Raw genomic sequence first — 27,919 nt, 5'->3', positions numbered from 1 at the left:
AATTCAAATAGCCATGCACTACAACAGAGGTGTGCAAATGAGCACTTCTGAATGCACAACACATTGAAGCTTGAAGTGCAAACACGAGGAAATCTGCAGATGCTGGAAATTCAAACAACACACGCAAAATGGTAGTAGAACACAGCAGGCTAGGCAGCATTTTGTGTGTGTTGAAGCTTGAAGTGCATGTGTTACAGCTGCAGAAGACCCACAGCCGCACTTCAATACCTAATAAAGAGACCACTCAGTGTGTGTCTCTGTGTATGAGAACATTCTGAAAATAACATAGTTTTGCAATGTATTCATTTCAGATTTGATCCTTACAGGCTGGAGTTCAGAGTCCTGTCAACGGCTGGTCCGGGATCGATTCCAAAGATTGAAACTCGAAGGTGGATTGGGAATCAGGAAGTTGAAGCCAAATGACCAAAGACTGCAGTCCTGAGGCAGGAGGACTGTCCCTGTGTAGGAGGGATGGAGGTAGGGAAGGGGTTGGAGGACTGTCCATGTGTGTGTGGGTGAAAGAGGAAAGAGGTCGGAGGATTGTTCATGTGTATCAGTGGGAAGTAGAGTGTAAATGGTTTGGTGTGCTGTCCGGGTGTATGGTTGGGTCGGAGGGAGGAAAGGTGATGCAGGACTATTCAAATGTGTAGCTGGGAGGGAGAAAAGGGGTTGGAGGACTACCCGTGTGTGTCGGTGGTTGGTTGGGAGGGTAGAAAGAGGACTCTTGTGTATGTGAGTGGGTGGGAAGAAAGGGGTTAGAGGACTGTCCAGGTGTGTAGGAGGAGAGGGTGAGGAAGGGGTTTGAAGAACTGTCTATGTGTGTTGGTGGATGGGAAGTCTGGGATTGGAGGGCTGTCTGTGTGTGTAGATGAGTGGGAGGAAGGCCTGGGTTTGGTGGACTTCCCATGTGTGCTGGTGGTTGGGAGGGTGGAAGTGGGTAGGTGTACTGTCTGTGTGTAGGGAGGAGAAGGTGAAGAAAGGGTTTGGAGGACTTTCCCTGTGTTGGTTGGTGAGTGGGAGGGAGGAAAGCAGTTGGAAGACTCTGTGTGTGTGTGTGTGTGTGTGTGTGTGTGTGTGTGTGTGTGTGTGTGTGTGTGTGTGTGTGTGTGTGTGTGTGTGTGTGTGTGTGAGAGAGAGAGAGAGAGAGGGAGAGAGGCCTGGGGTTGGAGGACTGTCCGTGTGTGGACTGTTCTTGTGTGTAGGTGGGTTTGTGGGAGGGAGGTAATGGGTTGGAGGGCTGTCTGTGTGTTTAGGGAGGAGGGCTGAGGACTGTTTGGGTGTGTAGTTGGGTTGGAGGGAGGAAAGGGCCTGCAGGACTATCCATGTGTGTAGCTGAGAGGGAGGAAGGAATGCAGTTGGATGAGTGTCTGTCTGTGTTTTAGTGACTGGGAGGGAGGAAAGGGGTTGGGGGACTGTCCATGTGTAGGTGGGTGTGGGGGAGGAAAGGAGTTGGGCGACAGTCTGTGTGTAGGTGGGTGTGGGGGAGGAAAGGGGTTGGGAGACTGTCTGTGTGTAGGTGGATGTGGGGGAGGAAAGGAGTTGGGGGACTGTCTGTGTGTGTACGTGGGTGAGGGGGACTGTCTGTGTGTAGGTGGGTGTGGGGGAGGAAAGGGGTTGGGGGACTGTCTGTGTGTAGGTGGGTGTGGGGGAGGAAAGGGGGTGGGGGACAGTCTGTGTGCATAGGTGGGTGTGGGGGAGGAAAGGGGTTGGGGGACTGTCTGTGTGTGTAGGTGGGTGTGGGGGACTGTCTGTCTGTAGGTGGGTGTGGGGGAGGAAAGGGGTTGGGGGACTGTCTGTGTGTGTAGGTGGGTGTGGGGGAGGAAAGGGGTTGGGGGACTGTCTGTGTGTGTAGGTGGGTGTGGGGGAGGAAAGGGGGTGGGGGACTGTCTGTGTGCATAGGTGGGTATGATGGAGGAAAGGGGTTGGGGGACTGTCTGTGTGTGTACGTGGGTGTGGGGGAGGAAAGGGGTTGGGGGGACTGTCCGTGTGTGTACGTGGGTGTGGGGGAGGAAAGGGTGTGGGGGACTGTCTGTGTGCATAGGCGGGTATGATGGAGGAAAGGGGTTGGGGGACTGTCTGTGTGTGTAGGTGGGTGTGGGGGACTGTCTGTGTGTAGGTGGGTGTGGGGGAGGAAAGGGGTTGGGGGACTGTCTGTGTGTGTACGTGGGTGTGGGGGAGGAAAGGGGTTGGGGGACTGTCTGTGTGTGTACGTGGGTGTGGGGGAGGAAAGGGGGTGGGGGACTGTCTGTGTGCATAGGTGGGTGTGGGGGAGGAAAGGGGTTGGGGGACTGTCTGTGTGTGTAGGTGGGTGTGGGGGACTGTCTGTGTGTGTAGGTGGGTGTGGGGGAGGAAAGGGGGTGGGGGACTGTCTGTGTGTGTACGTGGGTGTGGGGGAGGAAAGGGGTTGGGGGGACTGTCCGTGTGTGTGGGTGGAAAGGGGTTTGTTTTGCAGGTTTTTGATTTGCTGTTTGTTGATTTCCATCATTTTGCCTCACTGAGCATCATGGGCCTGCGATGTTGGATTTGTAATGGGTTTCTGGGGTGGTGGGAGAGGCATATTCAGATTTGTTTATTTTCATTGAAATATACTGCGAAGTACATTGTTTGTGTTAACATCAAGCACAGTCAAGTATGTGCCGGGGACAACCCACAAGTGTAGGCACACATCCTGGCCTTACTAATAGAATTGGAATTAACCTGCTACCCCTGAAATTGTGCTTAGTGTGTGGAGCCTCGGACTTGGTGCTGGCTATAGGCAGACAGATGCTGCTGTCATTTCTACTGTTAATTTTGGCCTGACTAATTGATGGATGCAAGCAGTCTAGCAGCAAGGCTATATATTTTTTTGTTTTGTGAGATTTTATTTGAATTCTACTTGGGATCTGCCATCAAAAATTGCAGTGATTGATATTCTTCCTGATATGTTTTGGATAGCCTTAACTAACCCAGAGCAAAATACTAAGTTGGTGTAAGAAATCCCCAAGAGAAATATTAGGATTCATACTCATCATATCTGTGAGAGAACATCATCCTCTTTATGTGCTCTATTGTATGACATGGGCGATCATTGTCTTCAATCTGTCTTTAATCTGTTTATCGAACGAGTGATCGTTGCCTTGGGGAAGTCCCCTTTCAAGCTATGACTTTATCCATGACCAAGATTGTTTTTGACAAATTTTTAAGAAGTTGTTTTGAGGTTCAAAGTAAATTTATTATCAAAGTACATACAGTATTTATCACCATATACTATCTTGAAATTCATTTTCTTACAGAAAAATAAAGAACTACAATAGAATTTATGAAAAACTATAAATAAAAAAGATTGACAAACAACCAATGTGCAAATGAGGACAAATCATGCAATTAATAAATAAAAAATAACATAAGTAATACTGAAAAATGTAATTAAATAATACTAATATTTTAGGAGCATTTGTAAATCCTCGTTGAACGTTTAAGTGCAAATCATATGCTCAACAATTCAGGAACAACTTCTTCCCCTCTGCATCAGAGTTCTGAATGGGCATTGAACCCAAGAACAATATCTCACTATTTTTTTCCGTTTTTTACACATTTTAACACACACACACACACACACACACACACACACACACACACACACACACACACACACACACACACACACACACACACACACACACACACACACACACACACACACACACACACACACACACACACACACACACACAAAGATCTACCCAAGAAAGACAGCAGAAGGAGCCTGCACTTGAACTTGAGGTGCTGAGTAGATCTTGATTAAAGGCACTGGGGTATCTGCACATTTCGGGCCAAATGTTCTTTGGTGGTAGTTTATTTATTATTTTTCCTTTTTCATATATAAAGAATTATATATAATTAAAAGAATAAAAACCTAATGACATTTGAGGTTAAATATGTATAAATAAATAAACAGCATGAAAAAACAATGGTTTAAAGTGTTCACAGTGCAGTGCTGTGGCGGGAATAATAGATAGGGGATGCGGAGGCTAAATAGTTTGGTTGATTAGATTAAGATTGTGTGAAGTTTTTGTTTAAATAGACCTATAGTGTTTTCCAGAAGGAAGCTTTTGGAAAAGGCAGTTATTCCGTAAAGCCTCCCAAACTTCAACCTCTATGACCTAACAGGGCAAGGGCATCTTCAGATGATGTGTATCTTGTTGGAACCAGTTCTGATTAGATACTTTTTCTGCTTTAAATAACTTTCTCCTCATGGAAAAGAAACATTACAGAAACACCAAAATAAAATATTAGGTCTTTGATGATGATCTGTAAAATTTACTTCAAATGATCTTAATCAGTACCAGAAGCATGATTTTTCTTCTGATTCAGTTATATCAGAATGCAAAACATATGTTGAATTTGTTTTTCTGATTACAGAATTACATCATCTCATTCAGTTAGTCTTTCTCTGAAAATGGAACATGCTTTAATCAAAATTCATTCTCACTTTCAGTTGAACCTGTAATAAAACAAACCACTCTGTCTCCCCTCTTACCTCTTTTCACCTGCCTATCACCTCCCCTTGGGCTCTGCTCTTTTGCATTCTCTCATTGTCCACTCTCCTTTCCTCTGATTCCTCTTTCTTCAGTCCTTTTCCACTTATCACCTCCTTACTTCTTACTTTATCTCCTCATTCCCAACTACACCCATCTGGTGTCACCAATCACCTGCCAGCTTGTACACCTTCTACTCCTCCCACCTTCTTATTCTGGCTTCTTCCCCCTTCCTTCCAGTCCTGATGAAGGGCTTTAGCCCAAAATGTCAACAGTTTATTCCTTTCCATTGATGCTACTTGACCTGATGAGTTCCTCCAGCATTGTGTGTATATTACTCTGAATTTTCAGTATCTGCAGGATTTCTCACATTTATGATTTTCAGGTAGAAGTCTGTTGCTTTTGAGACCCAGCAGTTTTAGCCTCCACAGTTCAAAACTGGTTTTGCCAATACAAAAAAAAAAGTCAGGCTTTTGGGGAGTTGTAGGTAAAAGTTTGCTGCCTTTGGGAAGGGGGTTCAGGAATCTCTGCTCCTACATTATGAGGTTCAGAAACAGTTATTACACCTCAACCATCAGGCCCCTGAACCAGAGGAGATGACTTTACTCAACTGCACTTGCCCCACTGTTGAACTGTTCCCACAACCTATGGACTTACTTTCAAAGACTCCACAATTCATGTTCTCAGCATTTATTTATTTATTTGCACAGTTTGTCTTCTGCACATTGCTTGTTTATCCATCTTTGTGTGTAGTTTTTCATTGATTCGATTGCATTTCTTTGTTCCAATGTGAATGCCTGAAAGAAAATGAATCTTAGGGTTGTATATTGTGACATATATGTACTTTGATAATAAACTTACTATAGGTTTTGAAATTCATTTTGTTCTATGTTAATGAGAAAATTTCAAATGCCATCCACCCCACCCCATTCTCTCCATACTCACACCATCTTGTTGATTTTTTTTAAAGGCACTTTTCTTCAAGGTTCCTTAAGGCTGTTATAGCCAGAGAAGGTAGTGAGGATAGGCTCCTACTGCCTATTAACTGATTCAATGATGTGCATCTCAAGTAGTCTCTGACAACCAAGTTCAGTTCCTAGCCTTCACATGTGGTTCAGCTGCTAGGCCCAGCGAACCATTTCTACCGACACGAGAACGAGCAAAGGCATGTTATTGGTGCCTTAAAACCAGTCACTTTGGGTAGATGGGATTTGTCACAAATTGTTGGCAGCTCAACTCAGAGAAGGAAAACTCTGATCTCTAACCTCCATTACTTTGCAGCTATACCCTCTCTTGAGGGAGGAGTAAACCCTGAGGAGAAATCCAAAGCTGCAGTCTGTATGACAATCCTATGTTGAGTTCAATGCTGACTGTGACTGTATCGGTTTCTGACGTTCCTTTGGATTCATCAGCTGCATGGAGAGATGGAGTTTGCTGGATGGGCAACAGCTTGCTCTCCATAAGGTAATACCCTGGCTTACGTATCATGTCGATAGCTTGGACGTAATGTCCATTGTTGACCCCGACCAATGAAGAACCTGATGATCTTTCTTCAAAATAAAGCATTAAGCAAATCTGTTTGCAAATTTATTGTGTATTCAAGAAAGTCACAAGAAAACTCACCATTGCAGATGAAAGTAATGAAAATATCCTCTGCACACATTCCTCCATGCCTCAGTCTTTAGTTAAATAATACTTTAGTGAACCTCTAATACCCTACAACTAGTTTATATCAAAGATTGGTGCAAGTCCTATAAGAATTAATTGGTAGATTGTAGAATAATTCTTAATTGGAATCTACTGGTACCCTTAAAATTAAATGCAGCAATAACTACAGTGAAGGCATGCATATTATACAGTATACTTCTAAAATTTTTGAAACCTTGTGTTAATTATACGTATGTTCACCACCTATGTTCTGTCCATGCATTTGGAATTCAGCTTCCGGCAGTAGCAGATGGTATTGAAGAAACGACAGTGGCAGAAGGCACAAGGATTGCAACATGGCGGAGAAGGTGGAAGGCACACTCCCCAGAGCTGCACACAGTGCCCATCGTACCGTCTTAGTTTCTTGATCTTAGGACCCACTGGAATTCTATTGTCCTGCATTGAGGAAATGAAAAAAAAAATGCTGAGAAGATTATGCTCCAATCACTTTAGTAAATTTTATTCAGAAAAGGGCATCATTTCATTATTGATATGTACTCTCTTCCTAACTAACCATCACCTTTCAACTTATGAAACTGGGTGAATAACTTCAATTGCCTCAACACTGAGCTGATTCTACAACATACAGCCTCACTATCAAGGACTCTACAACTTTTAGGTATTAACAGATTGAACATCTCTTATGCAAAATGCTTAGGGCTGGAAGTGTTTTGGATTTCAGACTTTAGAATATTTGCATCTATATAATGAAATAGCTTGGGAATGGGACCCAATTCTAAACACAAAATCCATTCATATTACATATACAGTACTGTGCAAAGGTCTCAGGCATGTAATATATAACTAGGGTGCCTAAGATTTTTGCACAGTACTGTATTTGCCAACATGAAGCAGAGAGCAAGTTTGTAAATCTAGCGGGAGCAAAGGATGTTGGGAATGGCAAGGATGGAGTGCCATGGGAGGGGTGCAGGAGAGGAACAGGAGGGGTGTGGGAGGGGCGCAGGAGAGGTGTGCCAGGGGCAGGGAGTGACAGAGATGCAGATGCATCCAGCTTTGAGACACCAGGCAATGTCATTTAGTTCCAAACAGTTGGTTTATTGACCATTACAGAATGTCTGTGTGGTGCTTCACGCCCCTTCTCCTTTTCCCAAGCTTGATTCCCTTCTCTCTACCTCCTTCCCATTCTCAGTCCACAATAGACACCCATATAAGAATCAGGTTTATCATCACCAGCATGTCATGAAATTTTTTTTTTGTTGATGTAGCAGTACAGTGTAATACATAAAATTACTACTTGCTATATACAGTGCCTATAAAAAGCTTTCATCCCCTTGGAAGTTTTCATATTTTATTGTTGGCAAATATTGAATCACAGTGGATTTAATTTGGCTTTTTTGACACTGGTCAATAGAAAAGACTCTTGTGTCAAAGTGAAAACAAATTTCTACAAATTGGTCTATATTTATTTTGATTATTAAACACAAAATAATTGATGGGATAATTACTCACAACCTTCAGTATTCAGTAGATGCACCTTTGGCAGCAATTACAGCCTTGAGTCTGTGTGGATTGGTCTCTATCAGCTTTGCATATCTGGACTCTACAATTTTTCCTCATTCTTCTTTACGAAACTGCTCAAGCTCTGTCAGATTGCACGGGAATTGTGAGTAGACAGTCTTTTTCAAGTCTAGCCACAAATTCTCAATTGAATTGAGGTCTGGGCTCTGACTTGTCCTCTCCAGGACATTAACTTGGGTGTTTTCCAGCTGAATGGCTTATGTAGCTTTGGCTTTATGCTTGGGGTCATTGTCTTGCTGGAAAACAATTCTTCTCCCAAGTCACAGTTCTCTTGCAGACTGCATCAGGTTTTCCTCCAGGACTTCCTTGTATTTTGCTGCATTAATTATATCCTCTACATTCACAAGCCTTCCAGGGCCTGCTGCAATGAAACATCTCCACAGACTGATGCAGCCACCACCATGCTTCACCAGTGATAAAGTATTTTTGATGATGTGTGGTGTCTGACTTATGCTAAACATAGCGTTCAGTCTGATGGTGTTACAAGGACACGGCAGTGGAACAAACCCAAGTGCTGAATACGGGTGCGGAGGCCGAGTAGGGAGGTGTTACGGTTGTAGCAAGCACAGAACTGGTGCCAAGGGAGTCTTTACTCGGAGTCTTGGTTTTAGTAGAGAATTCAGGAATGATGCTAGACTTAGAACTGATAGTCCTAAGAACCATGGAACGAGATTGCTCGTACATGAGTCGACCAACGAACTGGCAACTCCTTGTTGTGGTCACAGGATTTTTATACTGTATTTGCTGATGGAAAGCAAGTGTTTGTAGTTAGTAGAACCTGGGAATGATTGGGAACTAAATGAGGTGATTGAGGCCCAATTCCTGAGGAGAATAGCCAGGTGGGCAATTGCCAGAAGGGACTGTGACAGATGGTCAGAAAAGCTTAATTTTGGTTTCATCAGACCATAAAACCTTCTTCCAGCTGACTTCAGAGTTCCCCACATTCCTTCTGGCAATCTCTAGCTCAGCTTTCATTTGAGTTTTTTTATTCAACAGTGGCTTTTCTTTTTCTCTCTCCCATAAAACTGTGACTAGTGAAGGACCCAGGCAACTTTTGATAAATATACAGTCTCTTCCATCTCAACCACTGAAGCTTGTAACTCCTCCACAGCTGTCATAGGTCTCTTGGTGGTCTCCCTCACTGGTCCCCTTCTTGCATGGTTACTCAGTTTCTGAGGATGGCAGATTTACAACTGTGTCATATTCTTTCCATTTCTTGTTGATTGATAACTGTACTCCAAGGGATATGAAGTGAATTGGAAATTTTCTCCTGACTCATGCTTTTCAATACCCTTTGCACAGAGTTGCTTGGTGTGTTCTTTTGTCTTCATGGTGTAGTTGGACCTTCCAGATTCAGGTGCATTTTTACTACAATCAATGGAATCACCTTGATGGCACATGTGATCTCCATTTAACTAATTATGTAACTTCTAAAATCAAATGGCTGCACCAATTATGATTTGGAGTGTCAAATTGGTGTGACATATGCAATCAATTATTTTGTGTTTTATATCTGTAATTAATTTATATCACTTTGTAGAGATCTGTTTTCTCTTTGACATGAAAGAGTCTTTCTGTTGATCTGTGTCAAAAAAGCCAAATTAAATCCATTGTGATACAATGTTGCAAAACAATAAACCTTGACAACTTCCAAGGTGGGTGGTGAATACTTCTTATAGACTCTGTACATTTGCACAGTGCAGAATAGCTTATACGTATAACTGGAAGGTAATTTTATATAATAGTTTTAATAATCTGTGGATGAAACAATAATATGTACATTGAACCACCAGAAAGATAAGCTATCACAATTTTGACTGCCCAGGTGGACAGTCAATGAATGTTTGACATCATATCATTCCCAATTCTGAATTTATGTGGTACCCGTAAGCAACCTTTGTCTTGCACATCACACATGTACTTAACAGTAAAAATTATTACAATCCATTAATAATTAGCCCACCTGCCCTGCCGCTCACATTCTTCTAGAGGAATCAGCTTTTGCCCCTGCCAAACAGGGTATTCAAGTTTGGGTGGATGATGTGTAATGTACCCCCAATGCAAAATATCAGACAGTACACAATATGTGATTAAATGATTACACTTTATACCTCTTACTTTGTTAGGTGGTTAGTAGAGAAACAAAATATAAAAGAAAAAGCCGCCACTTTTATTAAATAGTTGGTGCACAAAAATCATTGGAGCACACGCCTCAGGTATTCCTCCATAAATGGCCTCCGCCAAAACGTCACAGACCTCCGGACTCTCGAATTCCCATACACTCCGTCTGGTGATCACCAAGCATTCTTTGCACTCGTCCTTCCTCTTCACTCTCTGCGACCAAAAGCCCACAAAAAACCCCGCTCCCAGACATACAAGAAAGAATAACATCTCTCCCCATTGGTTAGCCACCCGTTATCAGTAGTTATAACCCAGACATCGCTGCTACAGAAAAACCATTATCTCAGCAGTTAACATTACAGAGAAGCCATTACAAATATAATAAAAATATAATGTGTGCAGAGTAAGGAAAGCAGCACAGCAGCATTGGGAGAATACCCGAATCAGCTGTTCAGTCTCCACCTACGATGCTGTGCTTCGAGTAAAAGAACCTTCCCAGTGCCTTGTAGAATTTTCCATTTGTGGGATCATGTCAGCACTCAAAAAAATTCCACATTTTGGAGGTTTTCGGGTTTTGGATTTTTGGATAAGAGGTGCTCAACCAGCATTTGTTTTTTGTGTATTTGCATAGTTTGTCTTCTTTTGCACATTGGTTGTTATCAATCTTTGTTTGTCTGTAGTTTTTCATTGATTTTATTGTATTTCATTGTTGGAATATAAAGTGATCCTCCAACCTAAGTGTGGCCTTATCCCAACAGTGGAGGAGGCCATGGGTGGACATAATGGAATGGGAAGTGGAATTAAAATGGGTGGCCACTGGGATATTCTGCTTGTTCTGGCAGGGTAGCCTACTGTTTAGCTAGCCTCCAACCTGATGACATGAACATCGATTTCTCAAACTTCCAGTAATGCCTCCATCCCCCCTTCACCATTTCCCATCCCCTTTCCCTCTCTCATGTTATTGCCTTGCCCACCCATCGCCTCCCTCTGGTGCTCCTCTTCCCCTCCCTCGCTTTCTTCTTTCTTCCATGGCCTTCTGTCTCTTTCACCAATCAACTTCCTAGCTCTTTGCTTCATCCCTCCCCCTCCAAGTTTTAGCTTTTGCCTGGCGTTCCTCTCTTCCCTCCCCCACCTTTCAAATCTCCTCCTCAGCTTTAATCTCCAGTCCTGCCAAAGGGCTTCAGCCCAAAACATCGACTGTACTTTTTTCCATTGATGCTGCCTGGCCTGTTGAGTTCCTCCAGCATTTTGTGTGTGTTACTCCTGTATCAGCATCTGTAGATTTTCTCTTGTTTGTGACTCTGTTTCAGGATGTAGTCACACCCATTAGATTAGCTGACTCAAATTCAGTCTGTGATCAGGGACAAGAGGGTGTGACTGTGGGTGAGGACTCTAAGAGACAGTGCTGGATGAGCTTCAGCCCTTGAGCTTGTCCAATAGGTCTGAGATTCTTGCTCCCTGTGTGGATGAGATGAGCTGTAGGAAGGATGAGCAGACTAACTGTGGCATGATAGTTCATGAGCGATTGAAGAGGGGGGGAGAGAAGAGAAATATAGTGGTAATTGGGGATAGTTTAGTCAGGGGAATATTCAGAGCTCTCGGTCAGAAGGAAAGAGCATCCCGAAGGTTGTGTTGCCTGCCTGGTGCCCAGGTTCAGGACATCTTAGGTTCAGGTTTTTGGATAATTGGTCTTTGTTCCAGGGACATTGGGATCTGTTTCGAAGGGACGGTCTTCATCTGAACCGGAGGGGTACTAACATTCTTGCAGGAGTGTTTGCCAGTGCTGCTCGGGGGGGGGGGGGGTGGTTTAAACTAGATGTGCAGGGGGCAGGGATCCAGATCCAGAGGGTTGGTCAGAAGGAGCATGGGGTTAAATGTGTAGAAGGTTTGGGTGATCTTGAGAAGGTCATCAAAATTCAGGGTGCAATTAGCCCGATGGAAGTTCAAGGAGCTGGGTTAGGTACAGTAGACAGTGTTTTAAGCAAGGAGAGGAGGAATGGGCTAAGAATTCTATACTTGAATGCGCGTAGTGTCAGAAATAAGACAGATGAGCTTGAAGCTCAGATGAAAATGGGGAACTACGATATTGTTGGGATAACGGAGACATGGCTGCAAGGGGATCAGGCCTGGGAATTGAGTGTACCAGGGTATACGTGCTATCGTAGAGACAGAAATATGGGAAGAGGGGGTGGGGTGGCCCTGTTGGTGAGGAATGAGATTCAGTCCTTAGCAAGAGGTGACTTGGGAACAGGGGAAGTAGAGTCTGTGTGGATTGAGCTGAGGAACAGTAAGGGTAAAAAGACCCTAATGGGTGTTGTGTACAGGCTCCCAAACAGTAGCGTGGATATTGGGTACAAGTTGATTAGGGAGTTAACATTGGCATGTGCTAAAGGTAATGCAGTCATTATGGGAGATTTCAACATGCAGGTGAACTGGGAAAATCAGGTAGGTGCTGGACCCCAGGATAGGGAGTTTGTGGAGTGTCTAAGGGATGTATTTTTGGAACAGCTTGTGCTTGAGCCAACCAGGAACGAGGCTATTTTGGACTTGGTGATGTGTAATGAAAAGGAATTGATAAGTGATCTTGAAGTAAAGGAGCCATTAGGAAGTAGTGATCATAACATGATAAGTTTTTATCTACAATTTGAGAGGGATAAGGGCAGATCAGAGGTGTCAGTGTTGCAATTAAATATAGGAGACTACGGAGCCATGAGGGAAGAGCTGGCCAAAGTTAAGTGGGCGGATGCCCTGGCAGGAAAGACAGTGGATCAGCAGTGGCAGATATTCTTGGGGATAATACAAAAGATGCAAAAGCAATTCATTCCAATGAGAAGGAAGGATTCAAAGAGGGGGAAGGGGCCACAGTGGTTGACAAAGGAAGTCAGAGATTGTATAGCATTAAAGAAAAAGAAGTTTGACAGGGCTAAGATGAGTGGGAATACAGATGATTAGGAAAGTTTTAAAGAACAGCAGATCTTAACTAAAAAAGCAATACGGAGAGAAAAAATCAGGTATAAGCTCAGTCTAGCCAGGAATATAAAAGGGGATAGCAAAAGCTTTTGTAGCTATGTGAAGAGAAAGAAGATAGTTAAGAACAATGTTGGCCCCTTGAAGAATGAATTGGGAGAAATTGTTATGGGAAACGGGGAAATGGCAACAGAATTTAATGCGTACTTTAGATCTGTCTTCACCAGGGAGGACACAAGCAATCTCCCAGATGTATGGATGGGCCAGGGTCATAAGATATCAGAGGAATTGAGACAGATTGACATTAGGAAAGAAACTGTGATGAGTAGACTGGTAGGACTGAAGGCTAATAAATCCCCGGGTCCAGATGGTCTGCATCCGAGGGTTCTAAAAGAGGTGGCTCAGGAAATTGCGGATGCATTGGTAATCATTTTCCAATGTCCTTAGATTCAGGATCAGTTCCTGAAGATTGGAGAGTGGCTAATGTTATCCCACTTTTCAAGAAGGGAGCGAAGGAGAAAACGGAGAACTATCGCCCTGTTCGCCTAACGTCAGTCGTGGGGAAGATGCTCGAGTCCATTATTAAGGATGAAATAGTGGCACATCTTGATGGCAGAAATAGGATTAGGCCGAGCCAGCATGGATTTACCAAGGGCAAATCACGCTTGACTAATCTGTTGGAGTTTTTTGAGGGTGTAACAAGGATGTTAGACGAGGGTAAGCCAGTGGATGTTGTGTACCTAGATTTTCAGAAGGCATTCGATAAGGTGCCACATAGGAGATTGGTGAGTAAAATCAGAGCTCATGGCATTGGGGGCAGGGTTTCAACATGGATAGAAAACTGGTTGGCAGATAGAAAGCAAAGGGTAGCAGTGAATGGGTGTTTCTCGGACTGGCTGGAGGTGACTAGTGGGGTACCACAGGGCTCTGTATTGGGACCACAGCTCTTTATGATTTATGTCAATGATTTAGATGAGGACATTGAAAACTATATCAGCAAGTTTGCTGACGATACTAAACTGGGTGGCATTGTGACATGTGAAGAGGACGTTAGGAGAATACAAGGAGACTTGGATAGGCTGAGTGAGTGGGCAGATACTTGGCAGATGTCATTCAATGTGAATAAATGTGAAGTTATCCACTTTGGAAGCAGGAACAAGAGGGCAGAGTATTGTCTGAACGGTGTCGAGTTAGGTAAGGGAGAAATGCAAAGAGACCTAGGAGTCCTAGTTCACCAGTCAATGAAGGTGAATGAGCAAGTGCAACAGGCAGTGAAGAGGGCAAATGGAATGTTGGCCTTTGTTACAAGGGGAATTGAGTACAAGAGCAAGGATGTCCTTTTGCATTTGTACAGGGCCCTGGTGAGACCACACCTGGAATATTGTGCACAGTTTTGGTCTCCAGGTTTAAGGAAGGACATTCTGGCAATTGAGGAAGTGCAGCGTAGATTCACTAGGTTGATTCCTGGGATGGCAGGGCTGTCTTACGCAGAGAGATTGGAAAGATTGGGCTTGTACACGCTGGAATTGAGGAGATTGAGAGGGGATCTGATTGAAACGTTTAAGATAATTAAAGGATTTGATAGGATTGAGGCAGGAAATATGTTCCAGATGTTGGGAGAGTCCAGTACCAGAGGGCATGGATTGAGAATAAGAGGTCAGTTATTTAAAACAGAGCTTCTTCTCCCAGAGAGTTGTGGAGGTGTTGAATGCACTGCCTCAGAAGACGGTGGAGGCCAATTCTCTGGATGCTTTCAAGAAGGAGCTAGATAGATATCTGATGGATAGGGGAATCAAGGGATATGGAGACAAGGCAGGGACTGGGTATTGATAGTGAATGATCAGCCATGATCTCAGAATGGCAGTGCAGACTCGAGGGGCCGAATGGTCTACTTCTGCACCTAATTGTCTATTGTCTATTGTCTATCTTATCTGATCTGCAGAGGAATTTGCACTGGGAGGAGAATGGTCCCGTTGTTGTGGTCCATGTGGGTAACAATGACATAGGTAGAATGAGCAAAGAGGTTCTGCTGAGGGAATTTGAGCAGCTAGGGACTAAATTAAAAAGCAGAACCAAAAAGGTGGTCATCTCTGGATTGCTACCTGAGCCACGTGCAAATTGGCATAGGGTCAAGAAGATTAGAGAGTTAAACATGTGGCTCAAGGGTTGGTGTGGGAGAAGTGGGTTTGAATTCATGGGAAATTGGCACCAGTATTGGGGAAGGAGGGAGCTGCACCAATGGGACGGGCTCCCCCTGAACCATGATGAGACCTGGATCCTAGTGAATCACATAACTAGGGCTGTGGATAGGGCACTAAACTTAACAGTAGGGGGGTGGGTTCAACAGATTGGAGAGGTATGAATAAAGTAAAAGAGAAAAACGTGGATAAAGATAAAGAAAAAACAAAAGATAAAAAAGAGAAACGTAGGAGTGGAGTGAAGAAAAGTCAAGTGTAAAAGAGAAAGATTACAAAATTTTAAAAGCACAATGAGTGTAAGGGCACATTATTAGAATGCCTGTAGTATTTGAAACAAGGCCAGTGAACTTGTGGCACAAATCTGTACAAAGGGGTATTATTTAGTGGCAATTACAGAAACATGGTTGTAGGGTGGAGAAGATTGGTAATTAAATGTCCAAGGGTATCAGATAATGCGGAAGGATAGGCAGGAAGGTAAGAGAGGTGGGGTAGCGCTCTTAATTGAAGATGAGATTAGGGAGAAAGTGAGAGATGATATAAGATCTAAGGAGCAGACCGTGGTTAGAGATTCGGAATAGTAAAGGGAAAAAAATCACTGGTGGGAGTTGTCTAATGGCCTCCAAATAATAACATTTCAGTGGCACAGACAATAAAAAGAGAAATATCTGAAGCATATAAGAATGGAACAGCAGTTATCGTGGGGGCCTTTGACTTGCACATAGATTGGGTATATCAAGTTGGTTGAAGCAGTCTTGAAGAGGACTTCATAGAATGCATCCATGATGGCATTCTTGAACAGCATGTTACTGAACCTACAAGGGAACATGCTACCTTAGATCTGGACCTGTGCAATGAGACAGGTAAAATTCGTGATCTTGTAGTTAGGGATCCTCTTGGAAAAAGTGATCCCTCTATGGTTGAGTTTCTCATACAAATGGAGGGTGCAATAATTCAATCTAAAGCCAGTGTATTATGCCTAAACAATGGAGACTACAATGGAATGAGGGAGAATTTGGCTAGTGCAAACTGGGAACACAGGCTATAGGGTGGGATGGTTGAGGAATAGTAGAAGACTTCAAAGAGATTTTTCATGGTGCTCAACAAAGTATATTACAGTTAAAAGTAAGGACAGTAAGGGTGGGGAGAGCCAGCATTGGATAACTAAAGATATAATAGAAGGCATCAAACTAAAAGCTCATGTGTACAAAGTCACTGAGTAGTGGGAAACTGGAATATTGGGAAAACTTTAAAAAGCAACAAAAAACCGTAAAGCAAGCAATAAAGAGGTAAGATAGATTATGAAAATAAACTAGCACAAAATATAAAAAATAGATAATAAAAGATTTTATTATATAGAGGAAAAGGGTGGTTGAAGTGAACGTAGGTCCCTTGGAGAACGAGAAGGGGGAATTGATATTGGGTAATGGGGAAATGGCTGAGGCTTTGAATGACTATTTTGTGTAAGTCTTCACAGTGGAGGACATGTCTAACATGCCAAAGAGAGATGTTATGGATGCGACGGGAGGTGAGGACTTCGATACAATAGTTATCACTAAAAAGGTAGTGTGGGCCTGATCATAGCTAAGTCCCCTGGTCCTGCTGGAATGCATCCCAGGGTACTGAAAGAAATGGCAGAAGTTATAGTGAAGGCTCTGGTGATGATCTACCAAAATTCTCTGGACTCTGGGCAGGTCCCGATAGATTTGAAGACGGCAAACGTCATGCCACTGTTCAAAAAAGGATGTAGCAAAAGGCAGGTGACTATAGGCCAGTTAGTTTAACATCTGTAGTTGAGAAAATGCTTGAAGCTAACTTTAAAGAAGAAATAGCCAGGCATCTGGAAAGAAATGGATCCATCAGGCAGGTACAGCATGGATTCACAAAGGCAGGTCCTGTTTGACAAAATTACAGTTCTTTGAGGATATAATGAGCACAGTGGATAAAGGGGAACCGATGGACATTATTTACTTGGATTTCCAGAAGGTGTTCGATAAAAGACTTATCCATAAGATAATGATGCATAGAATTGGAGGTGATGGAGGATTGGTTAACCAATAGAATGCAGAGAGTTGGGAAACATGGGTGTTACTCTGGTTGGCAATCAGTGGTGAGCGGTGTGCCGCACTGGTCAGTGCTGGGCCCGAAACTGTTCATGATATACATTAACGATCTGAAAGAGGGGACCAAGTGTAGCGTATCTAAGTTTGCTGATGACACTAAATTGAGTGCAAAAGCAAGTTATGCAGAAGATACGAAGAGTCTGCAGAGAGATATAGATAGGTTATGTGAGAGGCTAAGGGCTTGGCAGATGGAGTACAACATTGGTAAATGTGAGGTCATGCACTTTGAAAGGAAGATTATACCATTATTTAAATGGTAAAAAAATTGCAGCATGCTGCTGTGCAGAGGGATTTGGGAGTGCTTGTGCATGAACTACAAAAGGTGCAGCAAGCTCTCAAGAAGGCAAATGCAATGTTGGCCTTCAATGCTAAAGGGATTGACTTTAAGAGCAGGGAAGTTATGCTGCAACTATACAGGGTACTGGTGAGGCTGCACCTGGAGTACTGTTTGCAGTTCTGGTCTTAACTTGAGGAAGAATATACTGGCTTTGGAGGCAGTGCAGAGGAGGTTCACCAGGTTGATCCTAGAGATGAGGGGGCTAGACTATGAAGAGAGATTGAGTCTTGTGGGACTGTACTCACTAGAATTTGCTGGAATATGGAAGAATGAGAGGGGATCTTATAGAAACATATAAAATTATGAAAGAGAGAGAAAAGATAGAGGCAGGAAAATTGTTTCCACTGATATGTGAGACTAGAACTAGGGGACATAGCCTCAAGATTCGGGGGAGTAGATTTAGGACAGAGATGAGGAGGAACTGCTTTTCCCAGAAAGTGGTGAATCTGTGGAATTATCTGCCCAATGAAGCAGTGGAGGCTACCTATGAAGGACGGGTTACACTTGAATCGTGGGGGGACCAATATCCTAGCGGGGAGGTTTGCTAGGGCTACAGGGCGGACTTTAAACTAGTAAGATGGGGGGGCGGGAGACTATTTGAGGAGGCTATGGGAGAGGAGATTAGTTCACCAGTGGAGCAAGTAAATAGACAGTGTGTGAGGGAGGAAAGGCAGGTGATGGAGAAGGGATGCGCTCAGCCCGAAGATGTAGGGGAGAAGAAAGAAAAGGATAATAAATTTGAATGCATTGTTAGGGATGGAAAGAGAGGAGGAGATGGAGAGTATCTTAAATGTATCTATTTTAATGCTAGGAGCATTGTAAGAAAGGTGGATGAGCTTAAAGCGTGGATTGATACCTGGAATTATGATGTTGTAGCTATTAGTGAAACATGGTTGCAGGAAGGGTGTGATTGGCAACTAAATATTCCTGGATTTAGTTGCTTCAGGTGTGATAGAGTAGGAGGGGCCAGAGGAGGAGGTGTTGCATTGCTTGTCCGAGAAAATCTTATGGCGGTGCTTTGGAAGGATAGATTAGAGAGCTCCTCTAGGGAGGCCATTTGGGTGGAATTGAAGAATGGGAAAGGTGCAGTAACACTGATAGGAGTGTATTATAGGCCACCTAATGGGGCACGTGAGTTGGAAGAGCAAATGTGTAAGGAGATAGCAGATATTTGTAGTAAACACAAGGTAGTGATTGTGGGAGATTTTAATTTTCCACACGTAGACTGGGAAGCTCATTCTGTAAAAGGGCTGGATGGTTTAGAGTTTGTGAAATGTGTGCAGGATAGTTTTTTGCAACAATACATAGAAGTACCGACTAGAGATGGGGCAGTGTTGGATCTCCTGTTAGGGAATGCGATAGGTCAGCTGACAGATGTATGTGTTGGGGAGCACTTCGGGTCCAGTGATCACAATAGCATTAGCTTCAATATAATTATGGAAAAGGACAGGACTGGACCTAGAGTTGAGATTTTTGATTGGAGAAAGGCTAACTTTGAGGGGATGCAAAGGGATTTAGAGAGAGTGGATTGGGTCAAGTTGTTTTATGGGAAGGATGTAATAGAGAAATGGAGGTCATTTAAGGGTGAAATTATGAGGGTACAGAATCTTTATGTTCCTGTTAGGGTGAAAGGAAAGGTTAAAGGTTTGAGAGCACCATGGTTTTCAAGGGATATTAGAAATTTGGTTCAAAAAAAGAGGGATGTCTACAATAGATATAGGCAGCATGGAGTAAAGGAATTGCTCGAGGAATATAAAGAATGTAAAAGGAATCTTAAGAAAGAGATTAGAAAAGCTAAAAGAAGATACCAGGTTGGTTTGGCAAATAAGGTGAAAGTAAATCCAAAAGGTTTCTACAGTTATATTAAAAGCAAGAGGATAGTGAGGGATAAAATTGGCCCCTTAGAGAATCAGAGTGGTCAGCTATGTGTGGAACCGAAGGAGATGGGAGAGATTTTGAATGATTTCTTCTCTTCGGTATTCACTAAGGAGAAGGATATTGAATTGTCTAAGGTGTGGGAAACAAGTAAGGAAGTTATGGACCCTATGACAATTAAAGAGGTGGAGGTACTGGCGCTTTTAAGAAATTTAAAAGTGGATAAATCTCCGGGTCCTGACAGGATATTCCCCAGGACCTTGAGGGAAGTTTGTGTAGAAATAGCAGGAGCTCTGACGGAGATCTTTAATATGTCATTAGAAACAGGGATTGTGCTGGAGGATTGGCGTATTGCTCATGTGGTTCCATTGTTTAAAAAGGGTTCTAGAAGGAAGCCTAGCAATTATAGACCTGTCAGTTTGACATCAGTGGTGGGTAAATTAATGGAAAGTATTCTTAGAGATAGTATTTATAATTATCTGGATAGACGGGATCTGATTAGAAGTAGCCAGCATGGATTTGTGCGTGGAAGGTCATGTTTGACAAACCTTATTGAATTTTTTGAAGAAGTTACGAGGAATGTTGACGAGGGTAAGGCAGTGGATGTAGTCTATATGGACTTCAGCAAAGCCTTTGACAAAGTTCCACATGGAAGGTTAGTTAAGAAGGTTCAGTCGTTAGGTATTAATGCTGGAGTAATAAAATGGATTCAACAGTGGCTAGATGGGAGATGCCAGAGAGTAGTGGTGGATAATTGTTTATCGGGATGGAGGCCGGTGACTAGTGGGGTGCCTCAGGGATCTGTTTTGGGCCCAATGTTGTTTGTAATATACATAAATGATCTGGATGATGGGGTGGTAAATTGGATTAGTAAGTATGCCGATGATACTAAGGTAGGAGGTGTTGTGGATAATGAGGTGGATTTTCAAAGCTTGCAGGGAGATTTATGCTGGTTAGAAGAATGGGCTGAACGTTGGCAGATGGAGCTTAATGCTGAGAAGTGTGAGGTTCTACATTTTGGCAGGAATAATCCAAATAGAACATACAGAGTAAATGGTAGGGCATTGAGGAATGCAGAGGAACAGAGAGATCTAGGAATAACTGTGCATAGTTCCCTGAAAGTGGAGTCTCATGTAGATAGGGTGGTGAAGAGGGCTTTTGGAACGCTGGCCTTTATAAATCAAAGCATTGAGTACAGAAGTTGGGATGTAATGCTAAAGTTGTACAAGGCATTGGTAAGGCCAAATTTGGAATATTGTGTGCAGTTCTGGTCACTGAATTATAGGAAAGATATCAATAAATTAGAGAGAGTGCAGAGACGATTTACTAGGATGTTACCTGGGTTTCAGCAATTAAGTTACAGAGAAGGTTGAACAAGTTAGGTCTCTATTCATTGGAGTGTAGAAGGTTGAGGGGGGATTTGATCGAGGTATTTAAAATTTTGAGAGGGATAGATAGAGTTGACGTGATCAGGCTGTTTCCATTGAGAGTAGGGGAGATTCAAACTAGAGGACATGATTTGAGAGTTAGGGGGCAGAAGTTTAAGGGAAACACGAGGGGGTATTTCTTTACTCAAAGAGTGATAGCTGTGTGGAATGAGCTTCCTGTAGAAGTAGTAGAGGCCAGTTCAGTTGTGTCACTTAAGGTAAGATTGGATAGGTATATGAACAGGAAAGGAGTGGAGGGTTATGGGCTGAGTGCGGGTAGGTGGGACTAGGTGAGATTAAGGGTTCGGCATGGACTAGGAGGGCCAAGATGGCCTGTTTCCGTGCTGTGATTGTTATATGGTTATATACCTCAGTAAATATATTTAAAACAAGGTTGGATAGATTTTTGCATAGTAGGGGAATTAAAGGTTATGGGGAAAAGGCAGGTAGGTTGGGTTGAGTCCATGGCCAGATCAGCCATGATCATATTGAATGGCCAAGTGGGCTCAATGGGCCAGATAGCCTACTCCTGCTTCTATTTCTTATGTTCTTATGTTAAATGAATCTCAGGGTTGGATGTGGTGGCATATATGTACCTTGATAATAAATTTACTTTGAACTTTGATGCTGAGAGATGAAGGTCCATAAGATCATAAGACATAGGAGCTGAATTATGCCATTCAGCCCACTGTGTGCCCCACCATTCCATCATGGCTGATATATTTTCTCTCTCCTATTCTCCTGACTTCTCCTGTAACATCTGATGTCATTACTAACTAAGTACCTATGAATTGCTGTTTTAAATACATCCAGTGACTTAGCCCCCACAACCATCTATGACAATGATTTCCACAGATTCACCACCCTCTGGCTAGAGATATTCCTCTTCATCTCTGTTCTAAAGGGATGTCCTATTTTGAGGCTGTGCCTTCTCGACTCTCCCACTATAGAAATCATCCTCCGGACATCCACTCTATCTAGTCTTTTCAATATTCAATGGGATTCAATGAGTTTCCCCCTCATTCTTCTAAACTCCAGCAAATACAGGCTTAGAGCCATCAAACACTCCTCATACATTAATCCTTACATTTCTGATATTATTCTTGTAAACCTCCTCTGGTCCAAAGCTCAAGATACCGTTGAAGAGTAAAGATGATGAGACATAAAGTTTGGTGAACTACACTAGAATACTGTATAAAACAAATTTAGGTTTTCATTCTTGATAATTTGTAGGAGGAGGCAGGTTTTTTTTTATTTAGAGAGAAATCGCAGAACGGCACCTTCTAGCTCACCAAGCCACGCCACCCAGCAACCTACCTATTTAACACTAACCTAACGACAGGTCAACTTACAATGACCAATTAACCTACTAACCTGTAAGTCTTTTGACCATGGGAGGAAACAGGAGCACTCACGGGAAGGACATTCAAACTTCTTACAGAGGATGCCAGAATTGAACTCCAAGCTTTGATACCTCGAGCTGTTATAGTGTCACGCTAACTGCTACTCAATTGAGGAATGGAAAGATCTCTACGACTTCTGGGATTGATTTCAGTACAGACAGAATATAATTAGGTAGAAGATCGATTTTATCATTGAATGCTATTTTTTTAGACAAGCAGGATAAAAATTGTGCAATAAAGGAAGTGACATGAGGAATTGCAATAGTATTCATTTTTACTTTCCTTATTTGTTTCCAGTAAGATGGCAGCGCACTTGGTTGCAGTGGCCTTTCCAGGCCCAATAAACAGTGCAAGTGTTTGTCTTGAACATTTCTCTTGTGATCCTGTTGGATATTGGTATTGTATTACAAAATACAGCAAATCTGGTGCATTGGCAAGTCTATTGGCAGTGTGATCTCAAATTGTTGCATGGACCAGACTTTCATGCATCCACACAGAGGAGGAGGCACCAGAGGCATTGGGTTGGCTCTTTCATAGGGACTGCTCTCCAGTGTTTGCTTCCTGGAAGACAAGCTTGATTGGCTTTTCCCATGGCTACATGAGATGAGGAACTACTGCGTGCTTGTTCTTGCAGAAACGAGGCTCCAGACCAATATCCCATGCACTATCAATCTTCAGGCCATGCCACTCAGGGACATGTGCTACTATTATTTTGTGACTGTATATGTGCTGTCGTAACCATATGTGCTGTGTGTGACTGTATGTTCTGCGTTTTGCAACTTGGCCCCAAAGGAAAGCATGTTTTGGTCAGTTGTATGCATGTGTAGGGTTGAATGACAATGAACTTGAACCATTTCATCAGTTGGTATCACACTATGTGACATTCCTTTGACCGATGGAATTGGAAAGTAATGAGTCACACTTTGCTGTGTTAATCCCAACTTCGTAAGTAACTTCAGTAATTGGCTGATATTGGGTGGGAGACGCCTGCTTGCCCCTGTCCAATGCTACTTAAGGTGGATGAGGAGTGGTATTGCAATTTAACTTCCCAAAGACAGTTGATTAAAGTTCAACTTCAAGTTTATTGTCACGCAACTGTGTACAGTGTACACAGTGGCTGTGTACTGTGTACAGCCAAACAAAACAATGCAACACCAGACCAAGGTGCAAAACACAGTGCGTGTAACTAACTCACACACAACATATAAAATAATGTTACCACAAATAAATTAACAGATAATAAAATATATTCCAGAAGATTGACATTTAGCATCAGGTACATACACAACACAAATTTAAAAATAAACAGTATGATGCTACTCGCACTTCATACATGAAGAGATTTGGGTGGTGGTAGGGAGTTCAGTAGTCTCATGGCCTGGGGGAAGAAGCTGGTTCCCATCCTAACAGTCCTTGTCCTAATGCTATGGAAACACTCCCTGATGGTGGGGCTGGGGGGGTCAAAAATTGTGGGATGGATGGGAGGGATCCTTGTCAGTGATAAGGGCCCTGCATACGCAAAAAAAATCTAAAATATTTGTGCACTTGTCAGCAAAATACATGACATTATCAACATGTACAACTGTAACTTTCACAACCTACTAATTGCTGCTACCACAGAGGCAGATGTCATCAAGATCAGGCAAAGATCCTGTCCACCATGCAATACTGCGTAAATGCTAATCTGAAATACTATACTCCAGGAATGAAAAACATCTGATTCCAATAGCCTGTCAATATTGACATTAATCATGAGCTCTATTTTATAACTTTGTTTTTTTCTCAGATACGTGTAATCTTGTGATAACAAACCACTGGAGATGCCGTCAATCGTTGTGGTATAAAGTAAAGGTAACTCCCTCTTTTTGGTTGGGTTGGTGGGGGGGGAGTTGCATTCCTAGAAAATTGTTGTGGTTTACCTTAAGGCAGAACCAGAATTAGAATCAGAATCAGGTTTAATATCACCAGCATGTGTTGTGAAATGTGTTGTTATACGGCAGCAGTACGTTGCAATACATAATAATAAAAAATGTGAATTACAGTAAGAAGTGTATATATTTGTTAAATTAAATAAATAGTGCAAAAAGAGAGAAAAATGTTGTGAGGTAACGTTCATGGTTCATTTACCATTCAGAAATCAGATGTCAGAGGAGAAGATTCTTTTTCTGATTCATAATCTGATAGCTGTGGGGAAGAAGCTGCTCCTAAAACATTGAGTGTACCTTCAGGCTCCTGAACCTCTTCTCTGATAGTAGCAATGAAAAGAGGGCATTTTCTGTGTAGTGAGGATCCTTGATGATGGATACCGCCTTCTTGAGGTGTTGTCTTTTGAAGATATCTTGTGGGGAGGTTATGTCCATGATGGAGCTGGCTTGGTTTACAATCCTCTGCAGATGTTTCTGATTCTGTACAGTGGTGTCTCCATACCAGATGGTGATGCAACTACTCAGGATTCTCTCCATGATACATCTGTAGAAATTTGCTCGAGTGTTTGGTGACATACCAAATCTTCTCAAACTCCTTATGAAATATAGCTGCTGACACATTTTGTTCATAATTGCATTAAGACCATAAGACATAGGAGCAGAATTAGGCCATTTGGCCCATTGAGTCAGCTCCACCATTCAATCATGGCTGATCACTTTCTTTTCTTCTCCTCAAACCCATTTCCTGGCTTTCTCCCTGTAACCTTTAATGCTATGTCCAATCAAGAAACTATCAATCTCTGCCTTAAATACACCCAATGACCTGGCATCCACAGCTGCACATATACTCAAGGTGAGGCCTCACCAGTGCCTTATAAAGCCTCAGCATCACATCCCTGCTCTTGTATTCTAGACCTCCTGAAATTAATGCAAACATTGCATTTGCCTTCCTCACCACGGACGCAACCTGCAAGTTAACTTTTAGGGTATTCTGCACAAGGACTCCCAAGTCCCTCTGCATCTCAGATTTTTGGATTTTCTCCCCAGTTAGAAAATAGTCTGCACATTTATTTCTACTACCAAAGTGCATGACCATGCCTTTTCCAACATTATATTTCATTTGCCACTTTCTTGCCCATTCTCCTAATCTGTCTGTCCTTCTGCATCCTACCTGTTTCCTCAACACTACCTGCCTCTCCACTAATTTTCGTATCATCTGCATACTTGGCAACAAAGCCATCTGTTTCATCATCTAAATCATTTATATACAGCATAAAAAGAAGTGGTACTAAAACCGACCCCTGCATAACACCATTAGTCACTGGCAGCCAACCAGACAAGGATCCTTTTTCTCCCCACTTAGGATTGCCTAAGAAGAAGTTAGCTCAATTCTATCCTCACTGCACAAACATGCATTCTAACCGGAATAGGTTGATAGCAATTAGATGCAGGAATCCTGGCTGCTATTTAAACTGCTTTGTTCCATTTAAATTTGTTTCTAAGACCATAAAACATAGGAGCAAGATTAAGCTACTTGGCCCATTGAAACTGCTCCACCATTCCATCATGGCTGATTTATTATCCCTTGCAAACCCATTCTCCTGCCTTCTCACCATAACCTTTGAAGATCTTATTAATCAAGAACCTGTCTACCTATACTTTCAATATACCAAATTACTTGCCTTCCACAGCCATCTGTGGCAGTGAATACCACAGATTCACCACCCCTTGGCTAAATAAATTCCTCCTCATCTCTATTTCTTCCGTTCTGAGAATGTGCCCTCTGGTCCTTGTCTCTCGCACTATAGGTAACATCCTCTCCACATCCACTCTATCTAGGTCTTTCAATATTTGATAGATTATAATGAGATCCCCCCCTCATTCTTCTAAACTCCAATGAATACAAACCCAGAGCCATCAAACACCCCTCATACATTAACCCTTCCAGTCTCGGAATAATTCTTGTGAATTTCTACTAGACCCTCATCCATGCCAATACATCTTTTCTTACATAAAGAGCCAAAGCTATTCATAATATTCCAAGTAGGAACACTTATAAAGTGTTGGAGTAACTCAGCAGGTCAGACAGCATCTATGGAAAAGAGTACACAGACACCATTTTGGGCCAAGACCCTTCATCAGGACTGAAGTATTGTAGGTCAGGTCTATGTAGCAAGACTATATACCGTACTTATTGTAACATAGGTCAGACTATATAGCAAAACTAAAAGCAGGACCATTTACTTCCTGGAAGTATGTTGGCACAGAACAATGGTTAGAGGATAATTTAAAATATAATTAATTCAGATTACTGTTAAAGTCAGCTCACAAAAGGCTGATGTTACTTACTCTTTCTAGTTGATTGGGAAATATTCTTCCACTCTCTCTTCTGAAATGAAATTTTCTGCTACTTGGCAGTTCTACAAGGAACATGAGATAGGGATTTGTAAAATACGAAGTGAAAGTTTCAAGAATCTACCAAATTTCCACTGTTTCTCAATGCCACTGGAGGCAAAACTTTCCAATTTGTTCATAAAAAGTATGGCATGTTGAAAATAAACCAATCTTTCATCTCTCAGGGCTGTACTGTGTGAGACTTATAGTCTGCTAGGTATCTGTTGTGGGCATGCAGATGTGGACATGGAGAATATGTTTCCTACAGTAGGAGAGTCCAGGACCAGAGGGCACTGTCTTGGAATACAAGAACATCCCTTAGAACAGAAATGAAGCAAAGTTTCTTTAGTCAGATGATCATGAATCTGTGGAATTCATTGCTACAGATAACTCTGGAGGCCAAATAATTTGGTATTTTTAAAGTAGAGGTTAATAGTTTCTTGATTGGAAAGGGCATCAAAGGTTACAGGGAGGAGAATAAGGTTGAAGGGATAACAAATTAGCTATGCTGGAGCAAGTGGAGCAGGGTCAATGGGCCAAATGAGCTAATTCTGCTCCTACATCTTATGGTAATACAGTCTAATTCAACAAGGTTACATCAGCATAATTTTACAAACTTATTACATCAACCACCTAAAAGGACAAGTGCCGGAGGTGTATGGGAAGGTCATTATCTGCAAGTACATCTCCACGTCTTGGAACTTTACTGGCACTGGTTCCTCATATGTTTCCAAGATGGTTCCATCACCATCTTGGAAACATATTCACTACATGGACTACTACAGTTCAGGAAGGCACAGTGCATGGATCTTGCATAATATTCATCACCTACCTAAGCAACAAGTGAACTAAGTCAAACTTGACCTTCAAATATCACCAAAGTAAAAGAAATGCAGGTGTAAAAGAAAAATCTGTTCCAATATTCTTCTACTGCTGAGTGAGATATCCTAGGAACTTGCTGCCAAAGATTTTGCTCACAATGATTTAGGTGAATCAATTTATCCAATTAAATGAGATGCTAATTCTGCCAGCTCTCTCCACAGCTAACTCTGTGGGAAATGTACTTCCAAGTCCAATAAAAAGTTTATAAGCTTTGTGTAAACTATTTCAATTTTAGGGACTCAACAGATTCTGCAGATGCCAGAAATCTTAAGCAACACAAAATGTTGAAGGAACTCAGCAGGTCAGGCAGCATTATTGATGTCAACTGTTTATTTCCCTCCATAGCTGCTGCCTAACTTGCTAAAGGCACTATCAATAAGGGAAGGCAGCATCTATCAAGGACACGTCTCTTTAATCATAGACTGGGTTCCGATGCTCTCAGAGATGTTATCAAAGTTCTGAGATTTATGGATTGGTTCATATTGGCCTTTTTCTATGTATATTTTT

The 27,919-nt window shown here is 42.4% G+C and overlaps 1 protein-coding gene and 1 long non-coding RNA gene across 3 annotated transcripts in view; one reads left to right on the top strand and one right to left on the bottom strand.

Moving 5' to 3' along the window:
• The window catches only part of LOC132399992 (uncharacterized), a 37,050-nt gene extending 31,094 nt beyond the window's left edge, over positions 1-5,956 (top strand). The window contains exons 3-4 of the long non-coding RNA XR_009514159.1: positions 327-477; positions 5,799-5,956. This is a non-coding gene — a long non-coding RNA (uncharacterized LOC132399992). The remainder of the gene's footprint in view (positions 1-326; positions 478-5,798) is intronic.
• asip1 (agouti signaling protein 1) overlaps positions 3,608-27,919 on the bottom strand; it is a 53,575-nt gene continuing 29,263 nt past the window's right edge. Inside the window, exons 4-6 of one of the 2 annotated variants that reach the window (XM_059981008.1) lie at positions 26,486-26,556; positions 6,429-6,620; positions 3,608-5,314 (exon numbers count right to left, since the gene is read on the bottom strand). In XM_059981008.1, coding sequence (XP_059836991.1) covers positions 6,429-6,620; positions 26,486-26,556 — 263 coding nt within the window. In that variant the 3' untranslated portion in view covers positions 3,608-5,314. Of the gene's footprint in view, positions 5,315-6,091; positions 6,621-26,485; positions 26,557-27,919 lie in introns of those variants that run through there. The other variant, XM_059981009.1, reaches the window with a different exon arrangement.

The sequence above is a fragment of the Hypanus sabinus genome, chromosome 9 (assembly GCF_030144855.1).
Source record: "Hypanus sabinus isolate sHypSab1 chromosome 9, sHypSab1.hap1, whole genome shotgun sequence".
NCBI lineage: Eukaryota > Metazoa > Chordata > Chondrichthyes > Myliobatiformes > Dasyatidae > Hypanus > Hypanus sabinus.
This window is presented reverse-complemented; position numbering and strand designations above follow the sequence as displayed.